The sequence below is a fragment of the Elephantulus edwardii genome, unplaced genomic scaffold (assembly GCF_000299155.1).
Source record: "Elephantulus edwardii isolate Elephantulus edwardi_28Jun2011 unplaced genomic scaffold, EleEdw1.0 scaffold00103, whole genome shotgun sequence".
NCBI lineage: Eukaryota > Metazoa > Chordata > Mammalia > Macroscelidea > Macroscelididae > Elephantulus > Elephantulus edwardii.
The window spans coordinates 10,186,128-10,212,035 of record NW_006399853.1 but is presented as its reverse complement, the minus strand read 5'-3'; the positions used below and the strand labels follow the sequence as shown (position 1 = coordinate 10,212,035).

Sequence of the window (25,908 nt, the reverse complement as noted above, 5' to 3'; positions counted from 1 at the left end):
GATAATTGGGATAGGAGTGTCAGAGACAGTGCGATTGGCACAGGACAGAGTGGAGTTTAGGGCTGTTGTACATAGGGTCGCTATGAGTCGCAAGCAACTCGATGGCACGTAACCACAACAACGACATATACTTTTGATTCTTCTTTATGCGAAAGGTATTAAAAACATGACTCACTTAGGTAAACTTACATAGCTATGAATTTCTGCATATGTGCTTTCGGGAGAAGTTTTGAAAGAAATTCACCAAAATTTGAAAGAAAAAAAAAAAAGAACCACCTACTCCCAGAGCTGACACAGGGAGAAAGCTCTTCCCTAGAGCCCCTGCAGACTTCTAGCCTCTGAAACAGGGAGGAAATAAATGTCCGTTTGTTAAACCTAAACAAAAACAGCCAAAACCAAAAACTTGTTAAGAACTCAACCACACCAACGTACAGAGGGCAAGAAGGAAGTCATCTCTCTTGGAACCTTCTACCATTCAAGGTAACTATTGTTAACAATTTGGTGAGCTTTCTAAATTTTATTACAAAGGTGCCATTTTCCCTCTGAATACATCCTGTCATGCCATTCTTTTTCCCACCTGCATTGTGTTCCTAGGTGGGCATGCTCCATTGTTTATCCATTTCCTTTCTGATGGCCACTTTTTGTACCTAGGTCCTTACCTAGCTAGGTGAGTGTTTTTACCCAAGCAAGATCCTGAATCCAAGTATAGGCATATTATAAATCTTGAAAGGCAAATACATTGCTTTAAAAGAGTACCGGCCAAATTCCCTAAATCTTTGCCAATAAAAATAAAAAAAACCCAGATTTCCAATGTTGTTTTAATTTGCATAAAATGAATATTTTAGATTGATTTATCTGGTTATTCTCTGAAGAATGTATACATAAGCTTTATTATGCATGCAAAGAGAAAATATTTCAAATCTAATCAACACAGTGCTATCCTTGCTTTATTCACTTATGAATATTCATGCGTACTGGATGGGGTGGGAAAGGGTTGCAAGTGGCATTCAAGAGCACAGAAGCCATGCTGCCAGGCTAGGCCTTATGTAGGGAAAAAAATACAGGTCATCATGACCACAGAAAGCTCTAAGTGACAACTCGGGCAATATCAGATGTTGAGGAGTTCTTCTAAGGGTCCCCATTGTTAGTGGCCTAGAAGATTCAGGAGTCGATTTCTCGGTCTGAGCCCACAGTCCTCAGAGATGCTACAGCTGCAGCTGAGAGGAGAGATTTGCAAAGAAAGCTACAGGCATGCTTATAAACCCCAGTGGGACTGCAGCTCTCCATGGTGCTAATGTGTTTGCAAGATTTACAGAAAGAAAAGTATCATCTCAGAGATGCTGTGCTGTGCTGTTATTTTTTGGGAAGTGGGAAGTAGAAAGTAAAAAAGAAGATCTGGTGGTACAGTGTGTAGTGTGCTTCATTGCTAATCACAGGGTCAGTGGTTCAAATACACCCGTGGAAGGAAGAAGAGCAATCTCTTCTCATCATGTTTTACAACATCTGGAACCCTGTGGAGGTCTGCTATGAGTGGAAGTCGACCTGATGGCCATGGGAAACATCTTCTAGAAGCACTTCATCCCAGCAAGGGTACCACAGGACACAACAGAAAGGTCCTTTGTGCTTGGATGCCAACAGACGCGGAGGAGACCTTCTTGAGAGCCACACCTTGCCATTCAGAATCTTGTCAAGGCAAATATCCAAGATCTATTTCTTGATTTCAAGGCTAGGTGTTTCCTAAGTAAATTGTTTTCATATTTTGGGGGAAAAGTATCAACCAAAAGAGCCCACTATAAGAACAGTGTTAGGGAACAGTGCTGGCCCAGTGAGTAAGGAATTGCAGTACCAACCCAAAGGCAGCCAGTTTGAATCTACCAGTTGCTCCAAGGGAGAAAGATGGGCAATTTCCTCTTATGCATTTTACAGCCTTTAAAACCTGCTGGAGTCAGCTCCAACTCAATGGTCATGATGACATGGTAAATACAATCAGATCTTGTTGTTGTATGTCCTCAAGTTAGAACCAACTCTTAACTGACCCTCTAGCGGGCTTTCAGAGGCTGAGCATCACATAAAGGAAGACTGCCCGTCTTTCCTCTGTGAAACAGCTGGTGGATCTGAACCATTTGCCTCTGAGGTGGCAGTACAACTCCTTACTACGAGGCCACCAGAGCTCCCTACATTGAAATCTCAGTCATCAGCATAACTCTCATCATCATCATTTCATCTCTGACTACACAGATTATCTGGGAGGCTGGGCTCTATGAGGAGAAATGTGGGGTCAGGATTGGTGGAAGATCCATCAACAGTCTGCGTTATGCAGATGACACAAACCTGTCTGCTGAAACTGAGGAGGACCTGAAGTGCTTGCTGCAGAGGGTCAAGGACTGCAGCCTTCAATATGGATTGAGGCTCAATATCAAGAAGATAAAGATTCTCACCACTGGACCAACTGGCAGCATCAGGATGGATGGTAAAGAGATTGAGATTGTTTACAGCTTTAGTTTATTTGGCTCCACCATCAACACTCTTGGCATCAGTAGCCAGGAAATTAAAAGATGCATTGTGATGGGAAAGTCTGCTGTTAGGGACCTCTCTAAAGTACTCAAGAGCAATGGTGTCACTCTGGAGACTAAGGTGTGTCTGACACAGGCCATGGTCTTTCAGATCACTTGTTATGCATCAGAGGGTTGGACAATGACTAAGGAGGATAGAAGGAGAATTGATGCCTTTGAGCTGTGGTGCTGAAGAAGAGTATTTAGAGTACCATGGACTGCTAAGAAAACAGGTTCATCTTGGAGAGGGTTAAACCAGGCTGCTCCTTGGAGGCAAGGATTCTGAGGCTTTGTTTGACATACTCTGGACATGTTGTAAGAAGGGACTGGTCCTTGGAGAGGGACATCATACTTGGGAGGGTGGAGGGACAGCACAGAAGGGGACGACCCTCTATGAGGTGGATTGATTCAGTGACTGGGATAATTGGGGTGGGTGTATCAGAGACAGTTTGACTGGCACAGGATAGAGCTGGGTTTAGGGCTGTTGTACACAGGGTCTCTATGAGTCAAGTGACTTGACAGCACATAACAACATCCTATAGAAAAAATAAATAAAATGTAGTTCATTCTCTAGTTTCCCAGGGCAAATAAATGATTACTAACATGCTAATAAAGGAATACACAGTTTAAATTTGTCTATTTGCTGATTACCTGCTATTTGCCTACAGAACTTGATAACAATTACAAATTATTTTCGTTTCAGCTTAAATTTTAAAATACAAGTAATATGGATTTTGGTTTAAAATCTTCCTGTATATTGTCTCAAAGAGCCTAAAAATGAAATACCCTTCCTGTGACACAGTGAAATGGAACACTGCTGGAAGCTCTAGGCTTTGTTAAAGGGACAACTTTACTATTGAAAGACTGCCAATTTCAGGAGTTGGGAAATGGGCTAAAATGGCTTTACAGGGATTTCTATTCATGCCAGAGGAGAAACATTTCTAATACTTTATTATTTCTTAGTATACTACAAAATGATAACGAATTTAAGAATTTTCCTGGAATTTAGGATTGAAGCTGTTTTAAATCCCATTAGTGCTATCACCGTACTGGATAAAAACAAACCACAGGTTTGAAGAAGTTGGTGGTGTTTTTTTTTTTTTTAAAAATGAGCTCATGCATAGCTCTAAAGTAGACGGTGTTCACTTCCTCCCTGGATTTTAAGTGCCCATTTAGGGTGAACAGAGCTGATTCAGCTTTTTACGTGAAAAGTAGAATCAATCAGTCTGTCTACATAATAACAAAGTTTGAGAAAAGGTAAACCATCTCTCAAAATACTGACTCTTAACTCTCCTGGAGAAATGATTTTCTCTTTTCCATTCAGCTTAGTAGTCTAACTATTTCTTTTTTTAAAAAAGAAAATTTTTCTTTTATACTGTTTACTTAGAAAGTTCATATACATTGTTTTTCACATTGGATCTTTCCCATTTCCTTTACCCGTCCCTCCTTCTACCCAGCAAATTGTGAGACAAATTGTACAGTCAGTCCTGCCCATCCTCACCTCTCTGCTCCTACTCTTCCCTCCTTGCATCCTCAGAGATGTTTTACTAGGTATCTCTCTATTTCTACAATAATGATCTTACACAGTATTTGTCCTTATGGTATAGAGTTAGTTCACGTAGCATAATGCTCTCCAGTTCCTCCCAACTTAGGCAGTGATTTTAGAAATCATTGCTATTGCACGCTCCACAGTATTCCATTGTGTGACTATTCCATAATTTCTCAATCCATTCAATTATGGTTGGACATTTGAGCTGTTTCTATATATTTTTTTTTCATTTTAGTGTGTATGTGTGTGTGTGTGTGTGTGTGTACAGTCAAATCAGATCTGACTGGTACAGGAGGAGATTGCCCCTCCTTCCTCGGCAGAGCATCTGGTGGATTTGAACCGTGTGCCTCTGGGATTGCAGTGCAGCTTCTTGCCACTAGGCCACCAGAGCTCCCGTTTCTATATTCTTGTGATGGTGACTAGCACTGCTGTGAACATCCGTGTGCAGATCTCCATTGGTGCCTCCATTCTAATTTTCTCCGTGTATGTTCCAAGCAGTGGGATAGCTGGGTCATCGGGAATTTTGATTGGCAATACCATTTCAGACACGGGTCTCCTATCAAAAGTTTACAGAACCCTATAGGGAATCCATAAGAAAAACACTGATAACACAATTACAAAATCGGCAAAAAACATGCAAAGACTTTTCACAGAGGAAGATATTCAGATGGCCAACAGACATAACAAGAAATGCTCAAAATCATTAGCAATAAGAGAGATGCAAATCAAAACCACAGTGAGATACCATCTCATCCAGTAGCAGTGGCAAAGTTTAACAGGACAGCAAGGAATAAATGTTGGAGAGGATGTAGTGAGATAAGAACTCTTACACATTGTTGGTGGGAGTGTAAAATATTACTTTTACCTTGGATTTTTTTTTGTAACACATTATCTTCAGATAGTAATTTCAGAAATATTTTCTTTTGCTGCTTTCCATAAAATTACTTCATTACGAAGTGAGTTTTAAAAATGATACAGAGAGAATATGGCAAAATACACAGTTAGTAAATGAAAGGCTTCCTTTCCCATGAGCCCTCTTCAAACTGACTGCTACCCAGTTGATTTAGACCCACAATGACCCTGTTGGACAGAGCGGAACTGCCCCTTTAGGTACCAGGGCTATCAATCTTTATGGAAGGATTCTGCCAATCCAAAGAGACATGAATCAATCCATCAATTACTCTGTTGAGAAAGATGGGCAATCTCCTCCTGTGCAGTATTACTGCCTCTGAAAACCCAGGGGGGGGGGGTCAGCTAGGAGTTGGTTCCAACTCAACTGTATAAAACAGGAACAACAACTGGTGTACTTGAAAGGTTGGATGTTCAATCACATGATGTGTTGTGTAATCCGAGAGCTCTGGTAGCTTTACGCTGCATCACAATGATATGCCATTCAAATCCACCAGCTGCTGTGTGGGAAAAACATGGGTAATCTCCTCCTGTTTGATTAACTACCTTTGAAAACCTGCTGGAAGGCTGGCTATGGGTCAGTTCCAACGCAATGGTACACAACAATAAACAAAATTCCGTGACTGAGAATGATAAATTCATTAAAACACAAAATCTAATAGTCATTGTTAAATATCACTGAAGTTACTGATATTTTTGCTCCGCCGCCTCAATATATCAAGGGAAGACATGCTTTTAAAAACAATAATACTAGGCTAAACTTAGGCTTGTAGTTTCTATTTAAGCATTTTCCTCAGATATTTTGTACATTTTGGGTTTTGCTGATTAATCTAGTGTAGGTCTATAGCTTGGAGTTAATACTTCCAAGTATAGTTAAGAAGCATCAAAGAGCTGCAGTACATACCCCCACACACATTTTAACAGAGTATTTATTACAAGACGATGATAGTCATTCATATTGACTGATTAGTCAATAAACTGGATAGGGTCACCTTTATTAAAATGTTACTATTCAGAGTTGGAGCTTATCACAAGAGAAACTTCTCATCACACAGAAAAGAAAATTAAAGGCTAGAGACAAGGCCCAGGCAGAACGCGAAGTGCTGGACCCTGAGGAAGGCGTGGTTGCGGGATGTGGATGGTGCCCGACAGCGGAGTTTAAGAAAGAAGAAAGTTTCATGATGAAGTACTCAAAGGGTTCCATTAGACCAAAGTCCCCCCCAGGTGTGGCCCACAGACTCCTTTGTGGACCTTCTGCTTCTATCAGGAGGTCTCTAAGATGAAAACAATTTTCCCAACAATACTGCGATGTTATTCAAACTTTTCATTGTGTTGGGTTTGCATGGAAGGTGCAAAAGTTAAAAATGGGTTAAAGGACATGTCCCCGAGCCCTAGTCAAGGCTGCGCCAGCGAAATATACTAGGTGCTTATACTGTTCTTCACTGGCAGGAAACAAAGCTGTCTCATTTAAGAAAGTCCTTGGTGATTAATTCTATTAAGTGTTGACTTTTGACAGCACATTCCTTTAACATGCAGATCATACTATAAACTAGTCACTTCTTTCTTCAAAATACAATTAATAATGCACACCCATGTATGCTGCCGCTTTGTTCACAACAGCAAAGAGCTGGAAACAACCTAAGTGCCCATCAACAAATGAATGGATAGAGAGGCTGTGGTATAGTCACACAATGGAATACTACACTGCATTGAAAAACAAGAAACTCATGCAATATTATTCAAAATGGGTGACCCTAGAGGACATTAGGCTGAGGGAAGTATCTCAGTCACAAAAGGACATACTGCATAGTGCCTCTGTTGTAAACGGGACTGACATCAGGGTTGGGAGAAACCTAAGAAAAGAGGGGATAAATAATGTATACTACATTGAAACAGATGAGGGAGAGAACTGTTTGAAAGGAATATAGGATTAGGTATTTTTGTCATGACAAGATTACAGAAAAAGAAATGCATGGTAAAGCCGACTGTGGACTTGGGGGTGGGTTGTATAATAACGTAAGAATATTTTTCTTTCCCAGAAGGGTTGGGCAGAGAGGAAAATGTGCAACATTGAACAAATAGGGAAAACATTAAATGGGATGAATATGCTGTAAAAAAAGACAATTAATTTAAAAAAACCCTATGGTTACTTGGCAAACATTTTCAGGAAAATGAACAAAGTTTGTCATTTCTAAGAACACAATTGACAGAATTTGTTAATTAAAAATTTCAAAAATTAAAAATCTGAATTTTGGAGAGCCATATCTGTCTTCTCAATACTCACTGTTTTTTCTGATGAGACAGGAAGAGATAATGCTTGTTGTTGTTTTTGTTATGTGCCATTGAGTCGCTTGCGACTCATAGTGACCCTACGTACAAGAGCCCTAAATGCTCTTCTATCCTGTTCCTGTGCCAACCTAGCCATCTCAAACACACCCATTCCCACCACCCCAATCACAAGAATCGATCCATCTCATCGAGGGGCTTCCTCTTCTGCGCCGTCCCTCCACTCTCCCAAACGTGATGTCGCTCTCCAAAGACCAGTTCCTCCTTGCAACATGCCCAAAGTATGTCAGACAAAGCTTCAGAATCCTTGACTCCAAGGAGCATTCTGGCTTTACCTTCTCCAGGGCAAACCTGTTTGTTCTCCTAGCAGTCCATGGTATATTCAACACTCTTCTCCAGCACCACAGCTCAAAGGCATCAATTCTCTTTCTATCATCCCTATTCACTGTCCAACTCTCCAATGCATAACACGTAATTGCAAAGACTATAGCCTGGATCAGGCACACCTTAGTCTCCAGCCTAACATTGCTGCTCTTCAGTAGTCTTGAGAGGTCCCTCACAGCTGACTTTCCCAATGCAATTCACCTCTTGATTTCCTGGCTGCTGTTACCAAGCATGTTGACTGTGGAGCCAAGAAAATGAAAACTATTAACTATCTCAATCTCTTCACCACCCATACTGATACTGTCAATTGGCCCAGTGGTGAGAATCTTTGTTTTCTTAATGTTGAGCTTCAATCCATATTGAAGACTGCAGTCCTTGACCTTCTACAGCAAGCGCTTCAGGTCCTCTTCAGTTTCAGCAAGCAGGGTTGTGTCATGTGCATAACACAGGTTGTTGATGATTCTTCCACCAATCCTGATGCCACATTCCATATCTCAGATGATCTGTTCTGCATACAGATTGAAAAGGTATGGAGACAAAATACATCCCTGATGGACCCCTTTCTTGATTTTGAACCATCCAGTGTCTCCCTGCTCTCTTCTGACGACTGCCTCTTGGTCCAAGTATAGGTTTGTTTCGCATTAGCACAATCAAATGTTCTGGGATTCCCATTCTTCTCAGAGTCAGCCATAGCTTGTTGTGACCCACACAGTCAAAAGCCTTTGCATAGTCAATGAAGCACAGATAGACATTCTTCTGGTATTCACTGCTTTCTGCCAAGATCCATCTAACATTAGCTATAATATCCCTAGTACCACGACCTCTTCTAAATCCAGCCTGTACATCTGGCAGTTCTCTGTTGACATATTGTTCCAAACGTTTTTGGATAATTTTCAGCAGAATCTTGCTTGCATGTGATATTAATGATATTGTTTGATAATTTCCACACTCTGTTGGGTCACCTTTCTTTGGAATGGGAACAAATATCGATCTCTTCCAGTCAGTTGGCCAGTTGGCTGTCCTCCAGATTTCCTGGCACAACTTAGTGAGCACATCCAGGGCAGAGTCTGTTTGTTGAAATAAATCAACTGGTATGCTGTCAACTCCTGGAGCCTTGTTTTTTGCCAATTCCTTCAGAGCTACTTGAACTTCTTCCTTCATCACTGTAGGCTCTTGCTCATATGTTATTTCATGAAATTCCTCTGTGTCAGCCAATTCCTTCTGATACAGTGACTCTGTGTACTCCTTCCATCTTCTTTTGCTACTTCATGGATCATTCAACATTCTACCCAAAGTATCCTTAAGTATTGCCACCCGTGGCTTGAATTTGTTTTTCAACTGCTTCAGCTTAAGAAATGCTGAGCAAGTTTGGCCCTTTTGATTTTCTGACTCCAGCTCTTTGCACATTTCATTATAGTATCTTGCTTTGTCATCCCGAGCTGCCTTTTGAATTTTTCTGTTCAGCTCTTTGATTTCTTGGTTTCTTCCTTTAGCTTTGGCTTCTCGGTGCTCTAATGGATTCGCAGCTCTGGGTTCGCAGCACACCTCCTTACCCTCTAGGCCAGTAATTCCTAACAGACTGCACTTTGCAGATTTAAAGCTCTACCAACTTGTAATTCTACAAAAATAACATGGCCAGGTCACTGCTTATGTGAAAGCAAGCACTGGCACCATTTATTAAGGAGGAATTAAGGACAAGACACAGAAACAGCCGCGCTGGCATCATTATTCAACTTCAGCCAGTGAGCACCTCCACCGAGTGTTCACAGATTCTTAACAGAAAACTGGGACAGAGCCCAACAAAGGATTTCTTTAGAATCTATGAATTTATTTATTTGACAAGTCTTTAAAAGGCATACAAATTAAACTGCTCTTAGTTACATATTCAATAAACGGCTTCAATTTAACAGACTAAAAGTCCATGAAATAAGGACCTCCCTGGGAACTCGAGCAGAGGCCAGGAAACCTCTTCCTGCAGCATCAGGCAAGACAAGGAAACAGATGGGCAGCAGGTCCCGCCTCTCCTCATCCCAGAGCTGCGTAGAAGGTGCAAAATGAGGAGTCGGAAGGAACCAAAAATCTCGCTTTCACTATTGGGAAAAAATACTGAAACCTAAAGGATCTGCATTTTCCCATCAACTGTCAACTTACCATTGTCTTTCAGAGAAGATGTTTCATCTGCATTGTTCTGTAAAATGTTTGTCTGTCAGATACTTTTCTAAATCTGAGCATTTAGATTAAGACAGACTAGGAAGAAGGATCGGCCATCCACTTCCAAAATAGCAGGCCTTTAAAACCCTCTGTACAGTAGAACATACTTAGACTAGCAGATAGGGCAAGAGAGGTATGGAAGTCGTAAGGAAGAGGAACAGTTGTAAGCAGACACTAGTGGTTGGAACACGGAACGTGAGATTGTTTCAGTGGCTGGGGAAATGGGGGTAGGTGTGTCGGAGATGGTGAGATTGGCACAGGACAGGACAGAGTTTAGGGCTGTTGTACATAGGGCTGCTATGAGTTGCAGGCGACTCAAAGGCACATAACAACAACAATTCTTTATTCTGAGGTATTATGCTACCAGTCCCCAAGAAGACAGTAAAACAGCCTCAACTGCTAACATTTCATGATATTTCCAGAAGCCCTTCATTTCTAATGGATTTGCAATAGTCAGTAGCTTACAATAAGGCTTAAGCTTCTCTATATTGACATTTAATCCACTAATTCATTGTTGTTGAGTCAGAACTGACTCACAGCTGACCCTCCAAGCGTCTTTTCCCTACAGAGTATCTGGTGGATTCAAACCTCTGAGCTGGCAGCACAATTCTACCCACTAGGGGACCAATGGGGACCAAACACTAATTTTACAAAAATGTAAACTGAATTAGCAAGCCTAGGTGGATATCAAATAATATGGGTTCAATAGTGCTTTCCTTCACATCAGTAACATCTATGAAACAGACACTATACAACTAAAACTATAGGTCCACATTTTCATATTTCAAGTCATCATATCATATAAAGAAGCATGATGTGTATCCTCGTTGATACGGTGACCAAAACAACACTAAGTGAGCACGGCTGTCTCAGAACTGACTGGTCTGCTGCAATGAAGGATGCGATGAAGACAGTCAAGTTCAGGGACATGGCATTGGGTAAGCAAGTGTCAACAATGAATTCTGGGAAAACTTCAGTGATGTTTATCCTCTCAAGGCTCAGAAGGAGCGAGCTCTACTTTCCTAATGTCAAGGGTATTTTTAACGGAGGACGCTGTATTATTTATATTCCAGGCAATTAAATGTAAATTACTCAGAACCCTCTGTACTTCTGCCTTGAACAATTATCTAGAGTGCTGGATGGTTTTTTTCTCCCCTGCTTTGACAATCACCTAGGAGACTCAGAGAGGCAATGGCACACACATTCCAAAGAGCCAAGAGAGAATCCGGAGGGATTCATTTTTAAAATATTACTTTATTGGGCATCTTACTTCATGTACTCATAAACAGAAAACTAATTCAGAGGGGAAATAATCTTATTACTAATGCATCTGCATTCTAAAAGAATCCAGTTTCATTTCTGTACAATAATAAACCCTCCTTTGTTGCAATGGTAAAAATATGACAATAGAACTATTTTGGATAATTGTGCTTTGAATGATGGGGGGCTCTCAAGGGCATTGGGACCTCAGCAATTTTCTTGTCTTGCTAATGGATGCCACTATATTATTAATCATATTCTTGGAACCAAAATGTAAACTATTAGGAAACATTTACATCTATGGCTACGAAGATTATACAACAGCTAAAGTTACCTGAGTTTTATATTTTTCACTAAATCTATTCTAGAAAATTACCTACAAATACAGAAACTACCCCAGAAAGATAAAGAGTTCTTTACTTAAAACCGAGAAGCATTTTTTTTAACTTTTAGAAGATAATTTTAGTTGCCATTCTGTTTACAATTATAAGTTTTTATTCCACACTTTTTAGAAATAAAATAGATGTGTGTGTGTTTGTGTGTGTGTGTGTGTGTGCACCTGCATGCACTTACTGCCGCCTAGTTGACTGCTCTGCTCCTTGAGACCCTCCAGAGGGTTCCAAGGCTGTAAATCTTAACGGAACCTGAATGCCTCATCGTTCACCCACAGAGAGGCTAGGTATTCACACTGCCGAACATTCAGTTAGCAGGCCAACACTTAATCCACGAAGCCACCAGTGCTCTTTGTGCGTGTTTACGTATATGTGTGTGACTGTGTGTGTTGTTAGCTGTTGCTGAGTTGCTAAGGAGTATGGGAGAAACAGGGAGCTTTGGTGGCCGAGTGGCAAGAAGCTGCGCTGAAATCCTGAAGGCACAGGGTCTAAGGCCACCAGGTGCTCCACAGGAGAAGGATGGGTAATCTCCTCTCATGCGATTAACTGCCTCTGAAAACCTGTCAGCTATGGGTAGGTTCTGATGCTGTGATACACAATAACAACATGGGAGAAATCAGACATAATTACTAAGGTCGGGGCTAGAATTTGGCTTTGAGCTGCCCCTGGTAACTGACTGGGAAGAAGCTACATGGCAATCCCAAAGGTACATGGTACCAATCCACCGGCTGCTCTTAGGGTCAAGGATAAGCAAGCTCCTCCCCGTGATTTGCTGCCTCTGATAATCTGCTGGAGGGTCAGCTATGTAGGTCACAACAACAACAATGGTTAAAGGGAAAAGACATGTAAATTAACACTGATTGTATGAAAGATGACAACAAAGCAGATTCCTTCTTAGGGCAAAACCTATCAGGACCTAAGAGGGAAGACGAACTTGATTAGGTTACCTCGAGGACAGACATCATGGTCCAAGCATACGGTGCCCCAAGAGCTTTCACCTGAGAATGTAAACTAGAACAATCAGGACTAGGCAACACGTCTTTCAAATTTCTTCTAAGGCTCAATTTTGCTCTACTGCATTTTAGATCAAAGCTGTTCATTAACAGTTGGAGTTCTAGTCTCCAGCAGGTTTTCGGCAAGCCTTTAAAACTAACTGTGCATCACTGGATTGTCTGAGTGGGAGGATTATCTGTAGGTGTTTCCTTAGAATGTCTGAGTTTATTTATCAAACAAACAAAGCCAAAATGAGTCCCAAGAATTCACATCACAGAAAACGGCTACAAGAAGATGATTCAAGTTCTTCTTTTCTAGATTTTTGGATTAGAGTAATTGTTTTCAAACTGTTAGTGTTCGCACCAACAGAAGCTACTAAATGTTATCTTTGCAGCCTTCACGACTAGATAGTTCAAAGTAGTAATTCTCAAGGGAGGCCTGGAAACTGGGTAATTCTCTTAAAGGGAGTCCATGTGAAACCATTAATCTGGAGTGTTGATTTTAGAGACCATCTTTCTCTTTTTACACTTTCTCCGGCTTTACAGCACTTCTACTCTAGCGGCTTAGTGGTGAGGAGTTGTTTTAATCCAAAGGCACACAGTTCAATTCTACCAAATGCTTTTCTCATAGGAGAAAGATGGGTGATCTTCCTTCTGTGCAATTTACTGCCTCTGAAAACCTGCTGGAGGGTCACCTACGGGTTGGTTCCAATTTGATGGTACATGACAACAACAGCTAGAAACACAGCATGGAATAAGGTCAGAACTTCAAAGATGATGCTGTTACAGAGGTTTAATAAAATTGTTGTTGTTGTTATGCACAAACAAGTCGGAACAAAAGTATAGCAAACCCTCCAGCAGATTTTCAGAGTAGCTAGTCATATGGGAGGAACTGGTCCATGCTTCTCCTGCAGAGCAACTGGTGGATTTTTGAACTAAGTGCCTTTGGGTTTACAATGCAGCTTCTTTTTAAAAAAACTTTTTCTTTAATTGTTGTGTACTGTCAAATCTGATACGACTGTTACAGGAGGAGATTGCTCCTCCCTTTCCAGCAGAGAATCTGGTGGATTAGAACCATGCACCTTCAGGACTGCAGCACAGCTTCTCGCCATTAGGCCACCAAAGGTCCCCTAACAATGTAGCTTCTTAACAGTAGGTCATGATAGTGGAAGAAAATGGTGAAAGAAATGGCTAATGAATTATTTTAATTTCCCACAGCTCATCCATTCATTCATCCAATTTTATTGATCTCTAAAGACATCATTAGTTCTTCTGAGTATCCAACAAAGAGGGGATATTCCACACTTTTAAGATTCACCTTTCCACCTGTCTCCTAGTTATCTCTATAAGCACTAAATTTATGCAGCTTTATATGCAGTTGTGTGAACTCCTTCCCAAACTGGTCCTCAGAGGCTAAAATCTCTCCAAAGCTAGTTTCATCAGACTTGTTATATAAATAGGAGAAAATGACTGGCTGGCTTTCTGTTAAAACAATTATCTTCAACAGAATTAAAAATTATTGACTACACAGAGGTAAAAATTTTTCATAAAATAAACCTCAAGCTATAAACAGAGCTCTAAAAGAAAACTTTTTTAAAAAAAGTTATATCTTAACATTAAAAAGTCTCCACGTCTTCAGATGGCCAAGAGACAAATGAAGAAATGCTCAAAATCAATGGCAACAAGAGAGATGCAAATCAAAACCACAATGAGATACCATCTCACTCTAGAAGCAGTGGCAAAGTTTAACAGGAAGGCAAGTAATAAATGCTTGAGAGGATGTTGTTGTTGTTGTTATGTGCCGTTGAGTCGTTTGTGACTCATAGCGACCCTATGTACAACAGCCTTAAACCCTGCTCTATCCTGTGCCAATCTCACTGCCTCTGACACTCCCATCCCGATTACCCCAGTCACTGAATCAATTCATCTCACAGAGGGTCTTCCCCTCCTGTGCTGTCCCTCCATCCTCCCAAGCATGATGTCCCTTTTCAACAACCGGTCCCTCCTTACAACATGTCAAGGGAGGGGTAGTTAAAGTAAATGGGAAAGATCAGGGGGTTAACCATAGCATCGTACAATTTGATGGGTAGAGGGAGGGGTGGGTGAAGTAAATGGGAAAGATCTGGTGTGAAAGACAATGTATATGAACTTTGTAAGCAAACCAGTACAAAATATTTTTTTAAAGTTTCCATTTCATAATAATTATACACTATATAAACTTATACAACATTGCTTATGAAGCATTTTAACCGCTCTTGACTTCTTGTTTTTACAAAGGACGTATACTCCACTCTCAGTTGTTATGTTAAGTGCCAACAAGTCAAGTACAAATCATAATGACACTATGAACAAACGATCTGATCTCTGTCCTATCCTGGGCCATCGTCACTATCTCTGACGCACTTGAACCCATTGCTGCAGTCACTCTGTCAATCCATCTTGGTGAAGGTCTTCCTCTCCTTCACTAACTCTCCACCTTTCCAAGTATGATGTCCATTTCCAAGGACATTTCCATTTCCTCAGGTGTTCTTGTTATGAGCTACTGAATATATTATGACTCATAGCGACTCTATGAACAGTAGCTCTGGACCCTGCTCTATCCTGAGCCTATCTCACTGCTTCTCACACACTTACTCCCATTGCCCCGTTACTGTGTCAATCCAACTCATCCAGGGTCTTCCTCTCCCGCAATGACTCTCCACCTTTCCAAGCATGATGTCTTTATTCAAAAAAACAACATCAGAAAAGCAAAAAAATAACTAACACTGAAAATGTGGCATAAAGGTTACTACTGTTTGAAAAGTATACTTCTCTAAATCAGAAAGTTAATAACAGGAAAAAGATTTTAGGCATATTCAGTGCATTTAAGCTTTGAACAAGGTTGTTTCAAAATCTAACTTCAAATAGTTGGTTTTACTTAGCTTTTTACTATAAACTGCCTAAATTATTTTAGAAAGTTAGAAGATAATTAATATTTGGCTTAGTAACTGAGAGAGACTACTAACCAACCAATTACAGAAGAAAAAAAAAAGATGTATTTTTAAAAACTTATTTGCTATTGAAAAGGATTTCTTTACCTGCATATGGCTGGGAAACATTCCTGAAGACCTTTCTTTTTAACCAAAGATCCTTCAAGGCAGTACATAATGATGTCCATGACCTTGGAAGGAGGAAGACAAAGATAAAAACTAATCTCAAGTATTTAATTTTCCAAAGTTCATATTATGCACACTCATTTGCGGAAAACAATTCTAGGTACTGTTATTTCAGAATTTACTTTAAAATAGAACAAAAGTAAATTTAAATAGGTTATCCTTTTAATAGTGAACAAAATTTATGACAGTGTACTAGAATGAAGACATAGAATGATCTCAAAGGCAATTAATATTTACGTACAGTACTGGGACTTATTTAAGCACACTGTACATTTTGTTCTACCTAAAATGACAAATGAGAATGAGAAAGAAAATGAATGAGAGCTAGAAGTGTTAATAAGCTATACAGACCAACTCCATGTGAATGGTAAGTGGGCCTTGCATTCTATTTTAATTCTGAGGCCATTTAAATAAGGTCCGCAGAAATGGCAGAAAAGTGAGTTGATCTCCTTAATATTCAATCTGTTAAGACGTGCTGGAAATACAGATGCTGGTCCATCCCACTGACCTGGCATGTTTAAGCTTATGGACATAACATCTAAAACAGGACAGTCTTACCTCGACAAGGAGATCCACAACATCCGTGGGCATCTTTTCAATGAGGATTTCGATGACTCTCAGAATCTCACCCTTTGCTCGTGCGAGAGTGGTGGTGTGAATGCTCTGCTGTGACTGGGCGTTTGCGGCAAGAGCAGTGTGTCTGTGCACCTAGAAAACAAGAGCCCACACTCAACACAGGATCGGCAGCTGACAGGTTAATGTCCAGGTATTTGTCCTTTACAATAACAACAATAAAAATAACCGACCTGCGTTATGCAGATGACACAACCCTACTTGCTGAAACTGAGGAGGACCTGAAGCGCTTGCTACGGAAGGTCAAAGACTGCAGCCTTCAATATGGATTGAAGCTCAAAATGAAGAAAACAAAGATTCTCACCACTGTGCCAATTGGCAGCATCAGTATGGATGGTAAAGAAATTGAGATTGTTGAGAGCTTCAGTTTGCTTGGATCCACAATCAACACTCTTGGTACCAGCAACCAGAAAATGAAAAGATGAATCGAATTGGAAAAGTCAGCTGTCAGAGACCTCTCCAGAGTACTGAAGAGCAACGACGTCAGGCTGGAGACTAAGTTGCGCCTGATCCAGGCCATATCTACACAATTGTGTGCTATGCATCAGAGAGCTGGACAGTGACTAGGGATGACAGAAAGAGAATTGTTGCCTTCTTGCTGTGGTGCTGGAGAAGAGAGATGAATATATCATGGACTGCTAGGAGAATAAACCAGTTCATCCTAGAGAGGGTGAAACCAGGCTGCTCCTTGGAGGCAAGGATTCTGAAACTTTGTCCGACATACTTTGGACATGTCCTTAGAGAGGGACATCATGTTTGTGAGGGTGAAGGGACAGCATAAGAGAGGAAAAGCCTCAGTGAAATGGATTGATGTAGTAACTGGGGTAATGTAGGTGTGTCAGCGACAGTAAGGTTGACACAGGTTAGAGCAGGGTTTAGAACTCTTGTACATAGGGTTGCTATGAGACACAAGTGACTTGACAGCACATTACAACAACAACAGTAACAATATGCATGGGAGCACTGCAGGCCTTGTGTCAAGAGGCTACCCTACAATACACCAGCTGCTTGGCAGAAGAAAGATGTGTAATCTCCTCCTACACAATTAACTGCCTCTGAAAAATCTGCGGGAGGGTCAGCTATTGGTCAGTTCCGACTCAGCTGTATACAATAATAACAACAATCTACATACACCAGAAACGCTAATTGAAACTGAAGAAGACCTGAAACACTTGCTGCAAAAGGTCAAGGACTGTAGTCTTCAATATGGATTGAAGAGCTCAATATCAAGAAGACAAACATTTTCACCACTGGGTCAATTGGCAGCACCATGATAGAGAAGAGATTGAGGTTGTTTGCAATTACAGCTTTTGCTCAGATTCACAATCAACACTCTTAACACCAGCAGTCAGGAAATCAAAAGATGAATTGCATTGGGAAAATCTGCTGTCATGAAGCTCTCCAGAGTGCTGAAGAGCAACGATGTCACTCTGGATACAAAGCTGAGCCTAATCCAGGCCATGATCTTCTCAATTATGCTTCAGAGAGTTGGACCATGACTAAGGATGATAGAAGAAGAATAGATGCCTTCAAGTTGTGGTGCTGGAGAAGAGTCTTAAACATACCATGGACTGCCATGAAAACAAATAGGTCTGTCTTAGAGAGATTGAAACCAAATCTTTCCTTGGAGGCTAGGATTTTGAAGCTCCGCCTCACTTACTTTGGGCATGTGACCAGGAGAGATCGGTCCTTGGAGAAGGACATTGCGCTGGGAAGGGTACACGGGCAGCGCAGGAGAGGAAGCAATGGGGGCTGGAGTGTCAGAACTAATGAGACTGGCTCAGGACAGGGAAGGGTTCAGAGCTGCTGTACACAGAGTCACTATACATCATAGGCGACTCAATGGCACATAATAACATAACATTCAATGACAAGTTGGAAGCAGAAGTGGCATCCACTTCCTACATGCCTCTGGAAACTCTATGAGCTCCGATAAGTGTCGATAGTTGTAGAGGGGCCTCTGGCCTTTTGTTCATAGGGTTGTTGTGAGTCGTGCTCAACTTGAAGGCCATCAACAACATGCCATACTACATGTGTTCCAGATGGATCCTGGCGTAGAGCCACTAACACCGGAAGGATGTTTACCTGGGTTACATGAACAAGACAAAGACATTCAGCAGTGTGGGTCACAACATATTACAGATAACACTGTGAAAAAATGAGGATTCTCAAGCTCTTAATGCGAGTTACACGTGCTTATGAAGAGCTCGTACACAGACCAAGAAGTATAGCTGTTTCAGTAGAACAAGAGAGGTACTAAAGAGCTATTAATCAGGGAAGGTGTGTATCGGGCCTGCGTCTTACAGCATGTACTTAAGTCTTTATACTTAACAACTACTTAAAGAACTAGGTTATGTGAAGAACACAACATCAGGATTGGAGTCACATTTACTAACGCTCTGTGGGATGCAGAAAACTAAACCTTGCTGAGAGGGAAGTGGATGTGAAGCACTTACTGATACAGCCTTTGTTCTGATTACCTTTTAGAGTGTTACACACGGCTTATGCTTTAACATAAAGGAAACAAAAATCCTCAGAATTGAACCAATAAGCAGCCTCATGGTAAATGCAGAAAAAATTAAGTTTATCAAAGATTGCATTTTATTGGGTCCAGAATTAACAGCCAGGGAAGCATCAATCAAAAAATGAAAAATCTCACATACACACACACACACACACACACACACACACACGGGTCTGAGGACTAAGGCCCACCTGACCTTACTGGTGTAACTGTTTCATATACACGTGAAAAGCTGGACAATGCATAAGGATGACAGAAGAAGAAGTGATGCCCTTGACTGTGGTGCAGTTGGGGAAGACTGGGTATTATCATGAACTGCCAGAAGAACAAATCAATCTGTGTCCACTGAAGCACTCCCAGAATGTTCCTCGGAGGCAATGACAACTTGATCTCACGTATTTTGAACATGTTATCAGGAGGGAATGGTTCCTGGAGAAGATGTCCTACTTGGAGTAGAAGGTCAGTGGGAAACTGAAGACCCTCAATGAGATGAGCTGACACAATGGGGACAGACATAGATGTGACTGTGGGACAGATGCGGTCCAAGTAGCTGAGTCAGAGCCAACTCGAACATAACACAGAGAAATACTGCATCTGAACTCACTGCTACAGTTATAACTGCTCATAGCTGACCCTGTGATGGCTCCTGAAGCTGTAAATTGCCTGGGAGGAGATCAGCCCTTATTACAACATATCTAGAATATAAACTTTCTATATTTACTACAGGAATAAAAATGTAAAAGATCATATAGAAGATCCCTGACTGTGTGTTTGCACACAGGTCTGTCTACTTCCCTTTCAGCTCATTGTTCTAGAACCAAGTAGAAGGGGTGTGTACAGATGAGAACCTCCGGCTTCCCCTGAAGGAGCAGCTGGCCCTGCGGGAGCGCCCCCTCACCTCTTTGGCTATGGTGGTGATGAAGGCGGGTGGTCTGGCGGTGGCAATGAGGGAGAGGGCATGCCGGGCTGAGCGGGCGGAGTCAGCGGCTGGGCTCAGGGGAAGTCCCATTGTGATGCTAAACAGGGATCAGAAAAAAAAAAAGGAAAAAGAAAAGCAGCATTAGGAATATAGACTGAAAAGATTAGACACAGCTTATAATGTCAGTTCAAGGTCAATGGGAGCACTCAAACAGTTAGAATAGAATGGACTTGCAACAATGAGCAGTGATTAGGAGTCAGGGTGTTCTGGCATCAAATACAAAATCGAATAATTAACCGTGAAGATTGAAAACAGTATGTGCATCTGTCCAAAGTGTTAAAAAGGCCTTGTTAACAAATTATCAAGAGCTAGTGCTGAATACATAGCACAAAGCTCGGAAGACGCTAGGACGCATGTCTTGCTGAGTGCTTTCAAATTTCTCCCGCAGAAATTAATGGTGATTAATTTGTTTACTGTGGTATTCGTAAGAGGTGGTATTGGGGCCCTCCATCTGAAAGGAAGCACAGAAGGAGCACTTCTAAGTCCACAAAATCACCTAATCACTGAGACTGGTGTAATTCTTTTCTGTTCATTATGACTTTTAGTTTGAATTCTCGCCAGCACTGCTGGTTTATTCTCTGCCCAGTAGCGGAATCAATCTCGTAATTATTCTCCTCAACCAAAAATACTTATTATTAAAATGTGTATCCATATATATACACACACTAACTGATGCCAATTCTCTATAAAAGACGTACGTATGACAATACTCAAGCAATGCATCGACTTCGTACATGATGAAATAAAACTTTCCAAACTGAGAAGGTTGAATGAGTAGAGATGTTATAGTCCTTTATTGCTGCTAATACATAATGACAAATGTTCTTCTGTTTTCAAACTCCCCTTGAAATATTCAAAACTCCTCTCTCTCTATATACACACACACACATACATACAAACAGATTCATCCTGGAGAGGGTTAAACCAGGCTACTCCTTGGAGGCAAGGATTCTGGGGCTTTGTCTGACATACTTTGGACATGTTGTAAGGAGAGACAGGTCCTTGGAGAGGGACATCATGCTTGGTAAGGTAGAGGGACAGCACAGGAGGGGAAGGCCTTCTATGAAGTGGACTGATTCAGTGACTGGGATAATCAGGATGGGAGTGTCAGAAATAGTGCGATTGGCACAGGATAGAGCAGGGATTAGGGCTGTTGTACACAAGGTTGCTTATGAGTCGCAAGTGACTCGATGGCACATAACAACAACAACAACGTGTGTGTGTGTATATATGTATGTGTGCATATATATACATACACACATTAAATGTTTATATGCATAAAATATAATATCGCATATATTATAGAGAGCTCTTATGGTCTTGTGGTAAGGAGCTCAACTGCCAACCCAAAGGCATGAAGTTCTAATTCACAAGCTACACCATGAGAGAAAGAAGAGCAATCGCCTCCTGTAAGATTTATAAGCTTGGAAAACCCTCTAGACAGTCAACTGTGAGTTGGTTCTGATTCAACAGCACATAACAAAAACAATATAGACAATACTACAAAAAAATACTTTCAATCAAAGTGTAGCACGTGATCCATACATCAGCTGTATATAAAGAATATTTCCGAACTCAGTAAGACGTGTGGTTACAGTGTCTCTCCTTAAATATTTTGATAACAGGTGTACAAAGCTCTAGTTTCCTGTAGTCTATGTGCTGCAGGTGTAAATTGCATGCTTTAAAAAAAGAAAATATTTTTTATAAAGGTGTTAGGTACCTCTATAATTGACCTAAGGATCATTATTTTAACTTTAAGATGAAAATAAAGACACACTGCATTGGCATTTTCACCAGTGCTTTAAAACCATAAATTGATTATAGACAATTTCGCTTATAATTTCTGGTGGCCGTATTTGCTGTTTACATCTAGGGCTGATAAATATAACCATCACTGCTCTCTCACACAGACTGAGAGACAATGGAAAGCTGGAACTCAGAGGACAGGAGGTTTTAGAGTTTTCCTGTAATGCGGTCCCTAAAGAGGTAGACGTGGTCTGAGAGAACACATCACAGACTGAACAGTAAGTGAAAGGCACAGGCTGGTGGGCGCACCAGCCCCGTGGGGGATCCCCTGCTGGCGGCCCCCAGTGGACAGTGGAAAAGGCATTCAACAGGACAGCGGATGTGTGAGAAGACAGCCTCTTTCCTGCTAAGCGTCACTACGTTAAAGTAATGCTACTTTTGTGATTAGTGCTAGGGCTGGCTTGGCCACTACCTAATATAAAATCTAGACTGTGTATCTATATTTTAAATCAAGTTTTAAAAAATATCCACAATTCAGGTAACCTGAATGTTATCCTCTGATGCTTCCTTTTCCTCATCATTATGGATAAGCAGGTGTTGACATTCCTGAAAAGGCTGAAACAAACAAGACTGATAATTTTTAACTGAATAATTCAGAGAACAATAACAAAAGCCTTGAATCAACTTTTATAGGATCAATAACCACAGAGAATGTTGGGAGTTGTAAACATCATTGCTTTGGCAGCTTTCACGTCCAGCAGTCACCCAGGGAGAAGGGATTTGTCCAGCCCCTGGGGTAGCCCCTCCCATCTCAGATGGTAAGCCACAGCGGAAAGAGAACTAGACAGAGAACCCAAGGTTGGTAGCTATTTCATGTCCTTTTGCTTCCGCCCCAGGGTGTCCCTAGAGGAAAGATGACATCAGTATCTTACGGATGAGGAATCAGGCCCAGAGAGGTTAAATGAAGAACAAAGCATAATGTTCTTCAAGAAAGCCTTAGGACAAAAGAAGATGAGGGGTGAGGTGATGTGATGATTTTGATTAACTGGATTTATGAATTGGTACAATGGTTAAATTCAGAAGATAGAGATGAAGGGTTAGAGGACAATCCTGAAGGGTTTCTTGGAGTATTCTAGAATATTAAGGAGCTTTGGTGGTAAAACGGTTACACGCTGGGCTGCTAACAGAAATGTTGTTGGTTCAAACTCACCAGTGGCATGAAAAAAAGACCTGGTAACCTGTGTCCATGAAGATCAAAGCTGAGGAAGGCTCACGGGCAGTTCTCCTTTGCCCGGTAGGGTCACTTTGAGTTGGTATTGATTTTGAAGCACATGATAAAAAAATAGCTGCAAACTTGAACTTAGCTGTTTCTATTCAGTATCATCAGTGACGTTATGGAGAAAGGGGAGTATGGTTATTACATGTCAGGGACCTCTCCAGAGTGCTAAAAACCAAAGATGTCAACCCGAGACTAAAGTATGCCTGATCCAAGCCTTGGTCTCCATAGTTACTTGCTATGCATTAGAGAGCTGGACAATGACCAAAGATGAGAGAAGGATTGACACCTCTGAGCTGTGGTGCCGGAGAAGAGTACTGAACATAACATGGACTGCCAAGAGAACTACAGATGTGTCTTGAAGAGGGTGAAACCAAGCTGCTCCAAGGATTTTGAGACTCTGTCTCACATACTTTGGCCACGTTACAAGAAAGGGCCAATCCTCGGAGGAGGACATCATCCCTGAAAGGGTGGAGGGACAGCACATGAGAGGAAGGCCCTGGATGAGATGGATTGGCACAGTAACTGGGGTAATGAGAGTAGGTGTGTCAGAGGGAGTAAGACTGGCTCAGAATAGAGCAGGGTTCAGAGCTATTGTGCATAGATAGGGTCGCTATGAGTCACTGTCAACTTGACAGCATGTAAAAACAAAAATGTGCAAAGGGGGGATGATCGTATCAGATGACAGCTGGATGCAAAATTCCCTCCAAAGCATCAAATTCTCCTATATAGGAAGACGTATGTCGTGTAATCCCTAGGGAGTAATGCTGTTAGTCTGAAGGCCGGGCTTCTCTGGTGGTTCAAATCCATCAGTGGTTCTGAGGAATAAAGATGGGAAATCTCCCTCTGTGCAAGTTACGGCCTCACAAAACCCACTGGAGGGTCAGGTGTGAGTCGGCTGTAACTCAGTGGCAGTAAGAGTTGAGAATGACAGAGATTCAGGAATAATAATCCTATCTATTCTTCCTGATTTGGGGGATGCCTCCTCATCTTCCTGTGAATATCTCATGGGCCGCTGAAAGAACAAGCGCATATGTCTTGAAGAAGGTGCAGCCAGAGGGCTCCTTGGAGGTAAAGATGATAAAGCTTCATCTGACATACTCTGGGCAAATTGCTACGAGAGGTTATTTCTTGGACAGAGGCATCATGGTCGGAAAGGTGGAGGGACGGTGAAGGTGATGAAGGCCTCACTGAACCAGGAGACTAACCTAGTGACTGCGGCAAGAGGTTTGAGTGTGTCCGAGACTGAGGATGTGCCTCTTCCCAGTGGATGTGCTCTCCTGTCGCTGAGAGATGAGATCTGGTTTCTGCGGAACAGCCATTCGAGCATCTGTGGAGCCAGGTCTTGCCTGTGTCCACCTGTGTGCAGCCGCACGTCTGATGTCCTGCCCTCCTCTTATAGGACAGAGTTCAGATCTGTCATTCACAGGGTCTTACTCAACTCGACAACACCTAACCATAACCACCACCACCACCACCACATCCTCCTCTAATCCTATTCTTCTGTTCCTTCTCTTTTATCTGTATGGAGAAAAAAAAATTGCTGAAAAACTGACAAAGAGAAAGAATATGAGTGACAGAGATAATGAACGTGACTGAGAACAAATGAGTATGTGATATGGATGGGGAGGGGGCGGTGGTCAGCTGGCCGACTCTCAAGGTTCTGTCACAGGGAAAAGTGGCCAGTTCTCCCCTTCTTCCTGTACATTGTGTTCTCAGGCCAACAACATGGAGTGTGAGAGGTGACAGAGGTTAGAAAGGTGAAAAACAAAACCACAAAAAGTAAACGCCCTCTCTGGTGGAGCCCAGTCTTGACAGTACTGTTCGTGAATTCCATTTCAACCTTTACTCTTTGAAAGTAAAGGCAATTTAAAAGCAGTATGTAGCAACATTTCTGTTAAATGTCACTGTCAAAACCTGTCAAACTTCAGTAGGTGTCAAATTAAGGAATGCTATAAAGAGACATTTGGGGACAGTACTGAAACTTTGTACAGTTCTCAGACCTTGGTCAGCAGGAACAGGACACTGAAAAAAGGACAAAGCAACTAAAACGATTCTCAAAACACTTAATTACATAAAATCTGGAAATTCCAGTTTCCCTCTTCTTGGTAAAACAGGCGGGCTAACAGGTGTTTTAAACTGAATGAAGATCCTTCAATTCCTGTCAAGTGGGTCCTTAATTACATAAATTCAAAGATAGCAGCCTCTCCAAATGTGCACCTTTTCACTTTCTCACGTGCTGGAGACCTTCACCGTGAATAAAACCTTGCCCGACATGATATAGTTGTGTTGCTTCCTTTGATTAATGAACTTTTTACTACGAGATAAATTTCATCTGAACAGAGGGGGAAAAAGAAGATCAAATATAGAACTCGGATGCATCTTAGTGTTTCCATGATGGATGTCTTTCTGTTGTACCCATCCACTAAATAAAAGTGCACACACATACACACACATGCAGCTGGGGTTTCATTTCAGATGTTCACTCTTTCTTTAACTCTGTATAGTTCCAAAAGAACTTTTTAAGTGGATGACGGATGTCTGTGTCTCATCGGGCCATGAGAAGGTGGCCAGCGACTGGATGCTTCTGTTTTCTTTTTGGCTCAGCTGGGAACACCCCAGAGGACAAACAGGCTTTCTGTGATCGTCAAGAGCCCTCAGCCGAGTTCGTGGAGTGAGAGGAGCCACCTTCTCCAGCTGGGCTGCACTGGTGTCCCTCCTTCCAAACAACAGTCCTGCAACATGCCCTGGGCATGCCGAATCCAAATCGCAGTCCAAGCAAGGAGGGCTGCCAATCCAGCCTTCCACAAGGACCCGTTCATTCCTTTATAAAACGTGCCTTTCTACTCCTTCTCACATTTTATCAACATGGGCGCAGCCAGGTCGACCTAATGAAATAATAGATTTATTTTCTAAAACAAATTTAATTCTACATATTTTCATGTCTCTCACAGTAAGTCAAGAATAATCCAATTTTAATGCAGCATAGTATTCCATTGTGCAAATATACCACAGCTTCTCTAGCCATTCGTTTGTTGATGGGCACTTAGGTTGTTTCCA

At 41.5% G+C, this 25,908-nt stretch overlaps 1 protein-coding gene across 2 annotated transcripts in view; it reads right to left on the bottom strand.

The window, feature by feature from the left end:
* WDR7 (WD repeat domain 7) overlaps nt 1–25,908 on the bottom strand; it is a 349,149-nt gene that overhangs the window by 79,800 nt on the left and 243,441 nt on the right. For both annotated transcript variants that reach the window (XM_006891734.1, XM_006891735.1), the window contains 3 exons: nt 19,746–19,863; nt 16,249–16,398; nt 15,613–15,695 (listed from right to left, as the gene is read on the bottom strand). In XM_006891734.1, the coding sequence (XP_006891796.1) occupies nt 15,613–15,695; nt 16,249–16,398; nt 19,746–19,863 (351 nt within the window). The remainder of the gene's footprint in view (nt 1–15,612; nt 15,696–16,248; nt 16,399–19,745; nt 19,864–25,908) is intronic.